Here is a 16738-nt window from a genome sequence, read left to right on the forward strand (position 1 = left end):
GGTGCTTGGACGAGAGCCCAGCACATAGCAGCAGGTGCGTACCTGCTTACTGGGTGCGTGAGTGTGGCTCAGACCATGATGCTCCCAAAACTGACAGCAGAAAGAAAGGAAATTTAAAAAAAAAGGTGCAGGGTGATGATACCTCACGCCTTTAATCCCAGCACTTGGGAGGCAGAGGTGGCAGATTTCTGTGAATTCAAGGCCAACCTGGTCTATAGAGCAGAGTTCTTGGACAGCCAGGGGTACACAGAGAAACCCTGTCTCGAAAAACAAAACAACATGAAAAAGAAAGAAAAGAAAGATAGTAATGTACATCTAATTTTTTTTTTTTATCTGCAGAGCTGCATCAAGGACTTGGGTAAAGATCTCTGGTAGGAAATCAGGTTCCCCAACTTGCCGAGGTCCTGGAGGACTCCTGATCTGAGATGCCAGCGGGGGCCCTCTGCACCTGCTCCTAGCAGTGTTAGTGGAGATATTAGTGAGAGTCCTTATTGGCAAGGGGACCAATGCCAGCCTCTTAGTGGTGGATGGTCTTTTCCAACCCCACTTTATGTGACTGAGAGTGGTCTAGGTGTCTCTTAGCTCTTTTGACACAATTTCCTCACTTGCCCTTAAGGGTCTGGGAGTCAACCACACCTAATTTCCCAGATTCTGACCTCTGGATACTTGCCCCAGGTAGGTGCCAAATGCCCTGAGGCACACGGTACTAAGCTCGTTGGAACCTGCTCGGGGGTTCCCGAGGAGGCAAGCATCCTCTCCACACGAAGTGGGATGCTGCCTGCTCCCTGTATTGCTGGGAACCTGGGGATCCTGTGTTTCCATTTCTTAACCTGGGAACCGGCAGTGGCGGATAAATCCACACACCCGGGCTCTGCACATGCCTCTCGGTGGTCTGTCCCGTCCTCCACTTGAGTGGCAGAGTCGGGTGGGGTCCTTGGGCCACGTGTCCAGTCCGCTGCGCACAGTAAGCACTCAATGAAAACGACTTTTATGGTCACGGCTAGGGGCCGCGCTCCCCTTGAGCACTGTGGTCCTCAGCGCCTCCTCCCGCCCGAAGGCAGCAGGGCGGGGCGGAGCCGGCGCGGCGCAGCCCAATCAGCGTTGCCTGTGGGCTTGGGGGCGTGGCCCAAGGAGCTCCAAGCAGCTACTAGGGGCGGCTCGCCTAGAGCGGGATCCACTCGCAGCGCCCAGCATCCCCAGGGTCCCAGCGCCGCAATCTGCTCGCCCAGCTCCGCCCAGGTTGAGACCAGAGTTCTGCTCAGGTGAGAGGGACTCGGTCCCGCTGCTCTTTTGTTTCTATGAGAACTAGTCTCTCCGCGAGCCCAGGCTGTCTTCGAACTCTCAGCCATTCCCCTGCCTATGCTGCGATGTACCCTCTTTCTGTCTTTTGGGACGCTCTTTCCCTGACTAGGGCAGATGCGGTGCTTCAGGGCTGCGTGCCGCGGCACTCTGCCTGTTCGGGTGAAGGAACGGAAGCTCAGTTACGAAGCCTTTTGGCAGGGACTGACTAACAGTTAGGAAACTGAAGAGCCGGGACCCCCAGCCTGACTGCAGGCAGCTCCGCGCTCCACAGGAGGCGCGCGCTCTTTTGCCCTCCCAGTGCTGTTTGCCATCATTTGGGGAGGGGTAGTGTGTTGTCAGTGGGCGTCAATAGCTGGAACGCTAATGGCATGGTTGCGTTAGCGGGGTGTTTCTCCCTGTGTGAATAGGGTCCAGGTGATCACAGGAGCAAGTTCCTTTTGTCCCAAGTTACAGAGCCACGCCCCTTTCCAGTTTCTTTGGCAACAGGCTTGCAGTGAGGAGGTCTCCTCCCCGTTTCAGTTAAAAGTACTGAGGGTCAGAGTGGTAAAGTGAGCTGTACCAGCAGGACGGGACTGGAACCCACTTCTGACTGCTTCCAAAGCTTCACATAGTTGTGCCCAGGTATAGCGCAGTCTGGCCTCCAAATCAAGTTAATCCTCCTGTCTCCGTTTTGCCAATGTGTTGGGATGACAGTTATTCTAGAGAATATTTTAGGGAACATATTCCAGACTTTTATTTTTGCTAGAGTGGGCACCTTGAATAACTCCTCCTGTCAGGAGACTTGGCCCCAGGAACTTAGGAGGTTGGCTGCCCTTTATGAAGAAAGCCAAGGCTAGCTCCTTATGGGGTGTGTGCAGACTCGGTGTAGGGCGCCAGATGCCTGCTTCTGCAGTCCAGTTTGAACTGGCCATCTTTCCAGGGAAAGGTGAGTTGCTAGGGTGACTAAGACTGCTTGAGAGGCTGTCTGGATGCCTGGGTCTCCTGGAGCCAAGAGTGGGTTCCGAGTGTTCACTGTTGGTCCTGGACTCCTTGCCCTGGTCAAGTAGGGTGAGCCCCCTTTTCCAGATGATCCCACACTCCACACATCAGGTCTGGAGTCCGACAGCCATATAGAACAAGGCTGGACCGTACCCCCTGCCCCACACAGACTGAGGGGTGTGCCAGAGTCTTGTGTAGCATGTATCTGACATGCTGCTTCTGCCACCATCTCCACCACCTCCCACCCCAGGTGGAATAGCAGGTGTTGGTGAGGCTATATTGCTTGTGCTGGGGTCTGTGCCTGGGGACCTGGGTCAGTGCTAGCTCAGAGTCCTGCTTCCCGGCTGGAGGTGCTGTGTGGCTTGTGGTATTACCCTCCTCGCCCCCCCCCCCCCAGGTAGACCTGAATCTAGATGTGAACACGCATGACTTATAGGTCCTGCCTTTTTTTAAAAAAATTGTTTTTATTGAGCAATATATTTTTCTCCACTCCCCCTTTCCTCTCCCCTCCCCTCTCTCATAATCCCCATGCTCCCAATTTATTCAGGAGATCTTGTCTTAGGTCCTGCCTTTTTAAAGACAGTTCTCTGTCCCTTGCTGCCTCTGCTCCTCGACCAGACCTTCACAGGGGACTTTATTTAAGGGGTCCAGGAAAAACAGCCAGACAAGAGAGGAGAAACACAGAGGGAGATGCTGATTCTTAGAGGGAACGGCAATGACAGTTACCATAAGGCTGGCACCTGGAACTTCTCTGGAACATCTTGTGACCCACCATGTCCAGGGTTTCCTCGAGCAATATATCTCAGCCTGCCCTGCAAGTGGGCACGCCCCATTCCCTGCTGCTTAAAGCGCAAGCATGTGCAGAACACAAAACAGCTGAGCCTAGGGAGTGCTTCGCCTCTAGCTGGGCTCCCCCACTCCCCGGTTCAGAGGAAGTTGCTTTGCCAGGTACAAACATGACTGTCACCGCTTCTCCTACTCTGCCATAAGGGTGCTTTTAGCATCTCCAAGCACTTGGCCCCAGGTAGGGGGGTGGGGTGGGAGTAGGGAACGAAGGGGCTGTACCGACAGGGCTCTTCCCCAGGGTGTGGCCAGCACACTGAAAGCCTTGCCTGGTGACCTGGGTCAGTGGTGCTCCCAGATCCTGGCCGCTCTGCTGCAGAAGGGTGGGGTCGGTCTGCAGGAGCAGGGGGAGGACCTAGGTGGACAGAGGAGAGCGTGGGGACCTTCGGAGCTCCCACATGGCACCCGTCTCGCATGGACGACACTGGAAAAGTCTACAGGCACAACCCTGGTGCTGACCATGGCCTTGTGGGAGCTGGCACGAGGCTCTTCTCTGTCACCAGTGTAATTTGTGCGTAGGGGAGGTGCCTCTGTGTCTGCTACTCTGGGAACTGGAAGCTTAATTTTTTTAAAAAAACTCACTGCATTTGATGAGTCCCAGATGTGCAGAGCCCGTGTCAGTCAAGAGGGCTGATGGCTCAGTGGTTTTTCAGGAAGGGAGACTGCAGTGCAGCCTGGCGCCATCATTTCACTGAATGAGAGTTAGCTCATTCAGCGATGTCCCCCAAAGAGCACCCTGCCCCAGAGCAGGCAAGGACCGTCACATGACTAGGAACTGAGTCCAGGCTTTTCCGAACCAGCCTTGTTCTGTTTTCTTGAAAGAGTATAAAATACACATACACATAAAATCTGTCATTTTTATTTTTTTAATTTAAAAATTGTATTTATTTATTGAGTGTGTGTGTGTGTGCATGTATGTAGGTATGTACATGCTAAGGTGCATGTGCAGAAGTCAGAGGACAACTTGTGGGACTCTATCTTTCCTTTTATTTTTGTAGATCCAAGCATGTGATTGAATTTAGGTTTTCAGACTTGGCACAAACACCTTTCCCCGTGGAGTCATCTCACTGCCCCAGAATGGGCCACTTTTTTTTCTTTTTTTTTCTTTTTTTTGTTTTTTCAAGACAAGGTTTCATCTGTAGCTTTGGTGTAGTGATGAGCTGCGGGCCGCTTCCCAGCTCCCGGCCACTGGCTAGCTTTACCTAAAATAATTACACAGAAATTTTATTCTTTTAAACACTGCCTGGCCCATTAGTTCCAGCCTCTTATTGTCTAATTCTCACATCTTGATTAACCCATTTCTAATAATCTGTGTAGCACCACGAAGTGGTGTCTTACCAGGAAAGATTCAGCATGTCTGACCTGGTGGCTGGCTTCATGGCAACTGTCTCAGGTCGGAGAATCATGGCGACTGCCCAGAGAGGAGAGGCATGAAGATTGATTAACTTCCCTCTTCCTCTCAGCATTCTGTTCTGTCTACTCCACCCACCTAAGGGCTGGCCTATTGAATGGGCCAAGGCAGTTTCTTTTCTTTTCTTTTTTTTTTTTTAGACATAAAGCTTTATTAAAGGAGAGAGGGAGAGAGAGAGAGGGGAGAGAGGCAGAAGCGAAGCTGCCTCTCCGAGAGGAAGATGGAAAAGAGCCCAAGGCAGTTTCTTTATTAACCAATGAAATCAACTCAAACAGAAGACCCTCCCACATCACTTTGGAGCCTGTCCTGCAACTCACTCTGTAGACCAGGCTGGCCTCAATCTCATGGAGATTTGCCTGCCTCTGCCTCCCAAGTGCTGGGATTAAAGGCACGCACCACCACCACCCGGCTCAGAATGTCCTACTTTAAAAAAATACTTATTTAGTTATTTTTATGTGTATGTATTTGTCTGTATGTGGGTTTGTGCCCACAATAGTATTGCCCAAGGAAGACAGAGAAGCATCAGATCCGCAGAACTGGAGTTACAGATGGTTGTGCATCCTGCAGTGAAGGTGCTGGGAACTGAACTCGGGTCCTCTGCAAGAGCAGCAAGTGCTCTTTCCTAATTGTCGAGCATCTCTCTAGCCCTCCAAACGTTACCATCTTAAAGTGCACAGCATTTCGTGTACTGGTAGTGCTGTATGGTCAGTGCAACAATCCGATTCCAGAACATTCTCAACATCCTGTGTCCACGAGCAGTTGTGCCTCAGGCTTCTCCAGCACTTATCGCTGCTCGTCTTCTTGGTGTCTTTGGACATTCTCTCATTCTGGACATTTCTCACAGGTAGAGTCCTGCAGCCACGTAGTGTTTGTGCCTGGGCATTGTCAAGATCCATCCATTTGGTAGCATATATCTGAATATATTTACTGCATTTTTTTTGAGACAATGATTTACAATGCAGTCTTGGACAACCAGGAAATGTGCTCTGTAGACCAGGCTGGCCTTGAACTCAGAGATCACCTGTCTATGCTTTCCAAGTGCTGAGATTAAAGCCATGTACCGACATACCTGATTTTACTGCTATTTTTTTTCAGTGTGCAAAGTGATGGTTTCACTATAGCATTTTCTTTCTTTTTGGTTTTGTTGGGTCTCACTGTGTAGGTCTGGCTGGCCTGGAACTCACAATGTAGCCCAGGCTGGTCAGCAGCTCTTATCGCTTGGATTATAGGTGTGCCATCACCATGACTCATTTTTGTGCTGGGGTTGGAAAAAGGCATGCAAGACCAGTGTTCTGCTAGTGAGCTACATCCCAGCCCCTCACTGAGGGATTCTAGGCAGGCACCTGCTCTACCTCTGGGTTGTATATCCCATCCTCTGTCGAGCGTATATTTCTTCCCATACTTCTGCAAATACCCTGCTTAGTATTCTGGGAACACTATGCACATGGTTCTGTAGATGTGTATACAGAGGAGACAGCAGGTCATGTGCCCGTTGGTGAGAAAGCTGACTCCTTCATCCTCTGTGAGGGAGCACCATCAGTTTGGCTGCTCTCACCCAAATGGCAGTGAGCTCTTCCGTGGTGGGTACAGGCAGACACTGTGGCCTGGAGTTCTGTGGCAGGGCTGACGTCTTGGCCTGAGTCACAGCAACCCACTGAGAGTCCTGTCTGAGACATTGCCCTGGGGGAGCCCTGCTCTGTTTCCCACCCCCAGATTGCAACTGTGGTATTTTCGGGCAGACACCCCCCTTTCCAGGCCATGGGGACATGATGATCCAGCCAGAAGGAAGGTTGCTTGGCTTCTAGTGCTGTGTCAGCTTAGGAAAAACCCACAAAATTGGGAGTGGGGGAGGCCTAATGAGGGATTTTGCAACTTTTGGACCATCATAAAAAAAAAAACCCAAAATCTTAAAAACTATGAAAGCCCGCATTTTCAATCCAATTTCTGGAATGTGTCATGTTCGGATGCTGAATGGCAACATTCCAGAATAAAAGGCAGCCACGGTTCCATTTTGCTTGTAGGCCAGAGGTCCCAGAGTTAACCCTGTCCCAAAATTCTTTCAGGCAGAACGAATCGCACTTGCTCTCGAGGAGTGGAACTGGCATCAAGCCTGTGTCTTCTGACTCTTCGTGGAGTGGGCCCAGGACACCAGGCTAAAGAGACCATGTTTCAGCTGCAGGGAAAGGGAGTGGGCTGAGAGGAGCTGCTGACCATGCTAGGCTGAGCTCCGTATAGGTCCACAGACCTGGGATGGCGATGGCCAGGGTGAAGGATCAGCTCAAATGAGGGTAACTCGGGGTCTACCTTGCCATCATGGGTTGCACCACTAAGCAGCTACTACCTAGGAGCAAGTCATGAAGGAAATAGAGACCTTTGCCTGGGGATGTAGCTTTTTCTAGAATAAGTTGTGCTGCCACAGTAAGGGTACCCCAAGGACTCTGGGAATATGGGGTTTTCTGGAGCCCTGTGCTTACGGGGGGAGGGGTAAAAGCATCAGGTGGAGCCATTTGTGCATCGCGCCATGCCATGCCCTGACTTCCTTTGCCAACTAAGGGCAAGCCCTCTACACCTCTGGCCTGTGCTGTGCCCAGCTGGCCAATGGCCACTCTATGGTTTGCTCTGGTCTGATTTTATCCCCTAGCAAAATTCATCAGTCTTCCTGAGTGGCAGGGAATAGGAAATGACTTAAAAATATAAATCTCTTCAAACACTCAAAGCAATCCTTCCTGCATGAAATATGAAATATGAAGTACATTCTAGGATTGGGCAGGTGGTAGAGGGATCAGCCAAACTACTGGAAATGTTGGGTTAAGGTGGGGTAAGGTGGATTGGGGATGTAATGACTCAGTTGGGAGAGCGCTTGCCTAGAATGTACTGAGCCCTGGGTTCCATTTCCTGTACTCCATAAATAGGGCATGGTGGCACACACCTCTAACCTTAGTGCTAGAGATGGAGGGCAGGAGGATCATGAATTCAATGTCATCCTCAACTACATAATGAGTTTGAGGCTAGCCTGGGCTATGTGAAGATCCTGTCTGAAGCAAACAAATAATAGAACAAAATCAAAGGTGGGGTAGGAGGGGACAGCCAGGCTCTCTAGAACAGTGATTCCCTCAGTGGGGTCCCCAGACCAGCAGCAACCCTTGTGATCTCAATAGAAACATAGGTGACCAGGTCCCACCCCAGACCTGAACCAGGGAGTGCAGTTGGCATCTGTTCTTGTCTTTGAAACAGGTACTGCTATGTAGCCCAGGCTGGCTTTGAATCTGCTAATCCTCCTGCCTCTGGAGGAGCTTGGTTATTGAAACCTTCTCGTGACCCCAGACCAAGGAGAAGGGTGTTTGGGGCTGGGGTTCCCTTAGCATTGCAGCATGTGGGAGGCCTGCTTTAGTAGCAACCAATAAGCCAAAACCGAAACCTTTCTTGGGAAGCATGCTCCGCATGGTGGCGCTCCATGTGCAGGGCTGATTGCAGATGCTCTGGAACCCCAGCAAGTGTCACAAGGATCTTGGCATCCTTCCAGAGCATGCGTAGTGGCTCTGTGTGCCGGGGACCTTGCTGGGTGCATCTACTTACCTGCTCTGAAGCCAGCCTTGCACCAGCCAAGCGCTGCTCCGGCTGCAGGGCTGTGGAGACGGCTAAGTCAGCAAAGTGCTTGCTGCACAAGCCCAAGAACCCGAGTTCAGTCCCTAGAACCCGTGTAACGAAGCTGAGTTTGGTGGCGTGTGCCCGCAATCCTAGCACTGTGGCTTGCTGGCCAGCTAGCCTAGGTGAATCTTCAAGTCACAGGCCAGTGGGAAACTGTGTTTCAAAATGTAAATAAAAATAAGGTGTATGACTCCTGAAGAGCATCCACACATGCACACGCACACACATACACACGCGCACTCACGCGCACCCACACTAGGCCTATCTGCATTAAGTAGCATTGTCACCACACACACACAGCTTCCCCACACATCCTGGCGGTCCTCCGCGGCTGAACACGCTATTTATTTCCAGGACCTTGGCAGCCTGGCGAGCACCAAGAGATATTTTCATCAGGGCCTTGGCAATGTGGGACAAAGTGCCCTGCCAGCTAGGAGATGAACCCAGCCCTGTCTGGGTGAGGTTCTGCGCTGCCTGGCGGGCCCTTATCTGGACTCCTTCCTCTCCATTTACTTTTCAGGGTTGTCGGGGCCAGTCCCAGCCTAGAGACCCTTGAGGGCCCAGGCTAGGGTGGGTGCGCTTCTCCCCTGTGTGCTGGTGAGGTTTTCGAGTGGCCATTCATGCCTCTCGTAATTTGTCTTTCAAACAGTCTGAGAAAACTTAAACAAACCCGGCATTCATTAAAGCTCAACATCTAAGGGACGATGGGCCATTACTCATCTGCTGTCAGGTAAATCTCCTCCCAGATGAGGCCACAGAGCCCAGCCAGCCTACAGAGGTCTCTCGGGGCCCTCCTGTCACCCCACCCCCAGGGTAACCATATCCAGACTTCTAATGGTGCAGGCCAGGTTTGAACTTCACATGAAGGAACTGTGTGTTGTTTAATCCTCAGAGTCTGGCTGGCTTTGTGCCACACGCAAAGGTGAGGCGTTGCTGGTCTGCTGTACACGGACAGGCTTTCAAAGTTAAGCCAGACCTCAGCCAGCACTTCCTGCAGAGGCTCCTCTCTGCATTAGGCAGAAGCAGGAGTCCTCACAGTGGCCTTCGAAGTGCCCGGCTGCCTGGCCCTGGCTGCCTATAACCTCACTTCTTTTCTGTGTAGGACTTTGGTCCATGCAGGTAGCATCACCTCCATGCCTTCCTCCTTCCTCCACCCCAATGACAGGGGCCACCACCCTACCTCTTCAGGGCCTTTTCCAGCCTAGATTCTGGTACCAGTGTTGGCTGCATGTTACCTCCCTTCCTGGGGAGGATCTGTGAAGCCCTACAGAGGAGACTCCATGCCCTGCTCCTTGCTCTGCCCTGCTGAAGTTGTTCTGCCTTCCTAGGGGCATTACAGTCCTACGGGCTGTGTGGCTAGTCCAGGTTGTCTTTTGGAATAAAGTCCATCTGGGATTCAAATTCACCAAGAAGGAACACAGAAAGAGATAGGATGGGCACTGACCAGACAGACATTGATTCCTGTGGCCTTTGCACTCATCCTGGCCCAGTCTAGCTGTATTCTTAAGGAATAGAGTTGTGGAAAAGGCCCTCTGGGAGGGTGGGATTTGAACCCAGGCCTGACTCAGACATGTTTCCCGCACTGCTCATGACTCTGGCACCAGTCATTTCCTTTTCCTTGGAGATGGAGGGCTCTTTTTCTTCATCCAGAGTTTGATATCAAGTGTTGTTGTCAGGGAGACCATCACACATCAGCAGAAGGAAGTCAGACCTAGGAGTTACGCATGGGTTATTGTTTTAAGAATACCCTAATTTATTATCTGGGCGCTTAATTTGGCTTTTAAAAAACATATTATCTTGGCCTGCATTGATCATGCTTGGCTTCAGTACAAAATGGTTTAAACATTTGTTGGCTGAGTCTTATTTATGTCCAGAATTAGTCCAGAATAATGTTTTAGGCCTTGAATCCCAATTACTGGACAGACTGAGGTAGGAGGATTACGAGTTCAAGGCCAGCCTGGATGTCTTATTGAGAGCCTGGTTCAAAATGAGGAGTGAAGAGAAGGCCAGGGATGTAGCTCCATGGTAGCATGCCTGACAACCACGAGACAAGTCTTGAGCTTGTTTCCCAGCACCACAGAGACACTCCATTAAGCTGGCTTAGCATCTTGTGTCTATTAAGCATCCAGATTTGTTCCACAAACCCTCTAAGGACTGTGTTCTTTCTGGGGGCACAGAGGACAGTATGCTGTGAGGCAGTGCACACTGCTGGCCAGCACCTGGGTATGGAGAGCTCGGGTGATGTGGAGTGTGGCCAGCAGGGCAGGAGCCAGCCTGTCATCTCCCTTGAGTCTGACCTCGATCCTGTCAAAAAGCAGACAGGATCCAGTGAGGAGGGGGAGATACCGCAGCCTGCTGTCTGCTGCTCACCCAGGCATCTGTAACGGGATGTTCTCTGCTTAGCCCTGGGATCACTGCTTGGAAGTGGGGCTGAGTGTCCCTCCTCCCAGCCACAGTTCATTCCCGGGATTTCTGGGTGGTTTGTGGGTATGACTCTGATCCGTCCTTGGCTTCTTCCTCAGATGGAAGCTTTCTTTTTGTTAGATTTGAGGAGGAGCAGAGCCGGGGAAGCCCCGCTGCGTGGGCTCAGTGGCTGTCCAGTGAGCAGGGCTCTGGGCTGAGGCATCACATCCATGTGGGGCAGTGGGACAGAGTCGCTGCCTGGGTGAGACGGATAGACGGGAGGCTGGAGTATAAGGAGTAAACCGGCCCTGCCCCTCAGGCCTCTCTATGACTGTGGCTGGGCTGTTTGCTAGCCTTGTTTACTGACTTTGGCTTCCTTCTTTGTGAAATGGGCTCGTAAAATCAGTGACCCTGTCCATTGTGGTAATGATGACACATGAGATTCCAGAAATGAAGGAGTGTGTACCACTGGGCCATCCCCACCCGTCACACCTTGGCCAGGTCATCACTGTGGACATGGACTCACCCGTCTTCGGTGTGTCAGGGCTGGCCCATCAGTTCATGGAGGCTGACAGCTAGCTCAATTTCCTGATAGTTCGAAAATCAGATAACAGAACCTCCATGAGGGTGAATTCACACAGACTTGAAGAAGTCACATTTGAACCAACGGCAGCAGAGTCTTATGGCTCAGGCTGTTTGGGCTGCGTCTCACTGTTTTGTGCCCTGAGCTGGCGGATGGCCAGTGAGCAATTGCGGTGGTTTTTCTCCTACAGACACTGTCTTCAGTGACGTCACGTGGATCGGGAGCTTGAAATTGGCCACAGTGGCACATATGCACCAAAGGGATGGGTGAGCGCCACAGAACAGGCCGTTCGCTTGAGTGTCTAACACGTAAGAAGCTTGCTGTGGGCAGCTAGCGGGAGAGGTACGCAGTGCAGGTCCAGTACTGGGGACCTAGCTCCCAGACAGACAGAGGAGGGGGCTCCCAGATGCTGAGCTTCACATCCGTGCACAGTTGTCTGGGTGGTTCCCAGCCAGGGGGTGACACTGACCCTCCGGTCTGATGTCCTGGGACCCTTTTCCCCAGAGAGCCATGTAGCTCAGGCTGAAGGCCATCCTGAGCTGACACCTGAGTCAAGAGTGCTGAGACTAAGTTCCTCTCAAGCATGAGATGTTTAACAGGATTTTAAGGCTCCATTTGGCTAAGGCAAAGGTGAGACTTTGAAATAACAGTTACATGGAGATCTGTCCCCTCTTAGCCCTTGGTCCCAACTGCCCTCTTTTGTTTGTTTGTTTGTTTGTTTGAGAATGGGTCTCAAGTAGCCTAGGTTAGTCTCAAATTTACTACATGGCTGAGGACGGCCTTGAACGTCTGATCTTCCTGCCTCTACCTCCTGAGTTGAGGGTGGAACCAAGAGGCTAGGCACCCTATTGGCTGAGCTGAGTCCCAAGCCCCAGTCTAAGCCTTTGAAAGCCTGTTGTGTTGTGTTTCCAGTAGGACTAACTCATTATGTCTATCACTCGAAGATGTGGGACTTAGAGAGCCCCCTGTATATGTAGATGAATCCCGAGAAGTTGCTCGGACAAAGAAGGATGCTTTGTCTGAGGCCACATAGCTGGTGAGAGGCAACGTCAGGGACTGAACCCAGGTTCTGTTTTCTTGGAAGCCCAGGATACAGCCAACAGAGTCCACTGTGGACCACAGTCCTTATATGGCTCCTCTGATCCAGAATGGAGGAGGCATGCCCCTCCCCGTTCATTCCATAAATATTTATTGAGCAGAGATGTGTCAGACAGGCTCTGGGACTCGGTGGTGAGCAGGCTGACAGGTCTATGGAGTGATTAATTCCCACAAGGTTTTCCAGGAAGGGGAGCCCATGGTGAGCAGAAGTTCACTGGCGGGCTTGGCAGCGGGCGCGCTGGGGTCAGGGGCTGGGCTGAAGGAACAGCGTGTGCAGAGGCCGGGCCAGCAGCTGGTGTCTTAGCTCTGACATCTTCTTGGCAGGCTTCCCCAAACACAGAGCAGCTGGGCGGCATGATGCAACAACCTTCCCCGTCAGCCCCTCATTTCTGCACCAGGGGCTTTGCTCACTTTTCAACAAAACCTCTTTTAGAGCTCTGAATGGCATCAAGTGCCATCCGGGACTGGTGGGGTCACTGGAGGGCTAATACAACGGGTGCTGCATTGTCCTCAAGCCTTGAGGGAGTTGGGTTTCCAGCCCTGATTCACCCTCCAACTGGCCACCCAGACTCCTAAGCCTGTTAATGCGTACAGGACTTAGCTTTGTCTGCTGTAAAATGGGGCTGCAGACCTTCCGTCCGCAGTCATGGCCCAATGCATGCCCAGCCCTAGGAATGGAGGCATTCCAGCAGAGTTGATTTCACAACCCGAGTCTCACCATTGGCCCTGGAATCCTAAAGCATGGTCTAAGCTTCCTGTATCCCTCTTGCCTTGTTATTGTGGGAACTGGATGCTTTAGCTCCCTGGGGTCTTCTGAGTTCTGTTCTGTAACTCGAGCAAAAGAGAGCAAGATCATGCAGAGACCCTCTTGGCTGTGTGGGCCTGCAGTCCCCCCAGGAGGGGGATGGGGCAGTCCGAGTTGGTGAGCAATAGAGTGTCGGAAGGTTGGTAGGGGGAGGCTCCTCTAGAAATGGTGTTGAGGATCAGAGGGATGGCTCAGTGTGTAAATAATAGATCCCTGTGCGAGCATCAGGACCAAGGTTCAGGTCACTAGGACCGCTGTAAAATTTGGGCAGGTGTAGCAGCCACTGTAATACCAGCACACAGGAGATAGAGTCGGAATCCCAGGAGCAAGCTGGCTTCACAGACTAGATGAAGCAGCCAGAGCCTCTGCCTCAACAGATAAGGTGCAGAGGGATTGAGGAAGGCCTCTTACATCAACCTTTGCACATGCGTGGATACCTGTGGGTATGCATGCAAACATGTGGGGGACACACCATGCACCCATGCACACCGTATGCAGAAGAGGAAAGAAGAGAAAAGAAAAGAAGTAAGGGTGTTGAATTTGGTGAGGCCAGGGAGAAGCAGGTGAGAGAGAAGATCCCGGGAATGTGAGCCTTATCCCAGACGCTGAGGGAAGCTGGGGCCTGGTGCCCTACTGCGTCCAGCTGAAAGACCGAGGGAATGAGGATGTGGCTGCAGCCGCAAAAGGAAGCTCACAGCGTGTCAAGGACACAGCATAGATGGTACTGTGTGTGTGTTTGCCAAGGAGGGGCACGACCTGGGCGAGTATCCCAGAGGCTTTCTTCAATCTCCCTGGGGTCTTTGGCTACAGAGTCACCACGTGTGCAGCCTCCCAGCATCCTTCCTAGGAGGCAGGACAGAATGCCAGAGCCCCAGAGCCAGGCCTTGCTGCTATGCTTTTGGGTGTCCTTGTCCCTGAGTGGGTACATTGGTATTCTCCACTCAAAGAAGAGCCCTTCTGGAGAGTGTCATGAAACAGGGTGACCACCCCTCTAGCCCCAGCTCCCGTCTCTGGCTGTCCAATGTTGGACAACCATCTTAACTCAAGCTCTGTCCCATTTGTAGAATGGGAACCATAGGACCACAACTCTGGGTAATGGAGAACCATGGCAGCCAGGTGCTCACACGGCAACTAGAGAAGGGCAGGACTCCTTCTAGAAGCCGCCAAGGTTCCTTGTCCAGATCAGCTCAGTCGTTGCTCAGTTCTGGTGATCTAGGACAGCATGTGTGCCTCCTTCATAAAAGGTTTTGGGGCCGTGCGAAGACTTAATAAGTGGGTAACGGCGCTTGCCTCCAAGCCTGATGACCTGTGTTTGTTTCCTGGGTCCCACACTGACTACAGCGAGTTGTCATTTGACCTCCCTGTGCACCCCAAGACAAGCACATATCACACACAGATGAAAATGGTAGAAAAGGCAAATATACATATGCAGTACCGAGGAATGGGCAGCAAGTGCTCTTAATTACGAAGCCATTTCTCCAGCCTCTTAATTTTTTTATTTTGATACAAGATCTTGTCAAGCAGTGTAGGCTGGCCTTGATCTCAACATATACTCCAGGCTGGCCTTGACCTCGTGATCTTCTGGCCTTAGCCTTAGAATGCAGGAATATGCTACCACATCTGGCCCTGACTCTAGTTTTGATGCAGCTGTTTGGGTAGTGGATGGGGAATGGTCCCCTCAGGCTGGGATGCTGGGCATGTCTGTGTCCCATGCTTGTGGTTTACTGCTTTGACACTATGCAACAGGTCGTGGGGTCTCTTGTCTTTCTCCCTCCCTCTTGCTCCTTACAGCTACAGCCCAGCAACACCTGAGACACACCTCTTCCTGCTTCTGTATTGCCTGGTGTGTAGTTGCTCTGCTGTGGCCTGGTCCCACAATTCACATGTCAGTCATGGTGCCTGAAGCCAGGAGGCAGAGATGGAGCTGTGGGTGAAGCTGGCTCCTCCTGGGGTCCTCCTTGGCTTGCAGGTGGCACTATCTCTCTGTGTCCTTCCATGCTTGTCCCTCTGCTTGTGTTTGTGTCCTGATCTCTTCTTTTTTATTTATTTTATTTTGGTTTTTCAAGACAGGGTTTCTCTGTGTAACAGTCCTGGCTGTTCTGGAACTTACTCTGCAGACCAGGCTGGCCTCGAACTCACAGAGATCCGCCTGCCTCTGCCTCCTGAGTGCTGGGATTAAAGGTGTGTGCCACCACTGCCCGGCTCCATGCTGTATTTATTAAGACCAAAGCATAACCCTAGCTGGCTCCTTTTACCCGCTGTATAATTCTCCACCCTGTTTTCCCTTCCTTCTCACCAATCTCTTTACCATTCCCCTTACTGATTGTACTTGGATTTATGCCCCAGTTAGGCCTAGGTTTTCATCTGGTTGAGCAGAGTAGTGTCACATGGCAATCGATGCTTTGGGCCTCTGGGCCCTACCCTTTACACTACTTGAGCACAAAGCAACATAGGTTGGACATTACCATGGTCCCAGGCTGGACAGGCAGTGACATGTCACTTTGACCTGACTCTGTGCAGGGGGAGATGCACCTATATAGTAGTGATTGACCTGAGAGGGTTTGGGCCCTCTGAATGTTCTACATTCTTGGTGGCTGGGCCATTGCACCCAGTGGGCCTTTCATGGTCCCCTGGCTGAGCAGGGCAGGCAGGCTTGACTATGGAGTACTAGAGAGCAGCTGATGGGACCCTGGAGGTGAGAGCTGTGCCTTTGTCAGGGCACCCTGACTCTGCCCTGCCTCCTGGGACAGCAGTGGCTCTCTCAGGAACTCTAGTTCACCTTCCATCCCCTCCCTGCCTCTGTTTACCCTGCCCCTGACAGTCCCAAGCCCATGGGACAGGTACATACCAGGCGTTTCTGTATGAGCAAAGACTACGGGAGACTTTGGCCAAAGGGACGGAGCCCTTCCTATGCTGGTTTGGTGGTGTTGGGCAGAGCTGACTTAGTTCTAACTTGCTGTCTCCTGTTTCTTCTTTTCTTTCTAGAACTTTCTGGTACCCAGCCCTGTCTCAGGAGCCCAGGCTACCCTGTCCCCTTAGCGTGGCTGCAGGCGTGGGGCGATGAGCTGTCTTCTAAGTAGTGTGGTCCCAATATGGCTGGCTCTGCTGGTCTGCGGAGCACAGGCCTTTTTCCTCCCCAACACCACGAGCCTGGAGAAGCTGCTGAGCAAGTACCAGCAGGCCGAGCCACACTCCCGGGCGCGCAGGGCCATCCCCTGGTCCGACCGCCAGGAGATCCTCATGCTGCACAACAAACTGCGAGGTCAGGTACATCCCTCTGCCTCCAACATGGAGTACATGGTGAGTGCCCACAGGGATGACGGCAGGCAAAGGCTGATGCGGTATCTTATGATTTCTTGAGAGGTCTCATGTACTTATTATGCAGTTGAGGATGAATCAAGTTCTGATTGGTCCACATCCAGCCTCTTAAGTATTGGTTTATTGGTGTGCGTGACTCCCTTTCTGACAGCTTAGGCTGCCTCCAAACTCAATACGTAGTCAAGGATGACCTTGAACTTGATCTCCACCTCTCAAGTGCTAGGGTTGCAGGTGTCCACCAGCATGCCCAGTCTCTGCAGTGCTGGGGATGGAGCCCAGGGTTTTGTGTGTACTAAGCAAGCACTCTACCGACCAGCTCAGCTACAAGCACGCTACCTACCGAACCACA

At 51.9% G+C, this 16738-nt stretch overlaps 1 protein-coding gene across 1 annotated transcript in view; it reads left to right on the forward strand.

Annotated features, from left to right (window-relative positions):
* Positions 1-1188: 1188 nt before the first annotated feature.
* Positions 1189-16738, forward strand: part of Crispld2 (cysteine rich secretory protein LCCL domain containing 2) — a 54723-nt gene continuing 39173 nt past the window's right edge. The window contains exons 1-2 of the mRNA XM_038312982.1: positions 1189-1262; positions 16057-16371. Of these exons, the coding sequence (XP_038168910.1) occupies positions 16132-16371 (240 nt within the window). The 5' untranslated portion in view covers positions 1189-1262; positions 16057-16131. The remainder of the gene's footprint in view (positions 1263-16056; positions 16372-16738) is intronic.

This window comes from Arvicola amphibius, chromosome 15, assembly GCF_903992535.2.
Source record: "Arvicola amphibius chromosome 15, mArvAmp1.2, whole genome shotgun sequence".
In the NCBI taxonomy this organism is placed as follows: domain Eukaryota; kingdom Metazoa; phylum Chordata; class Mammalia; order Rodentia; family Cricetidae; genus Arvicola; species Arvicola amphibius.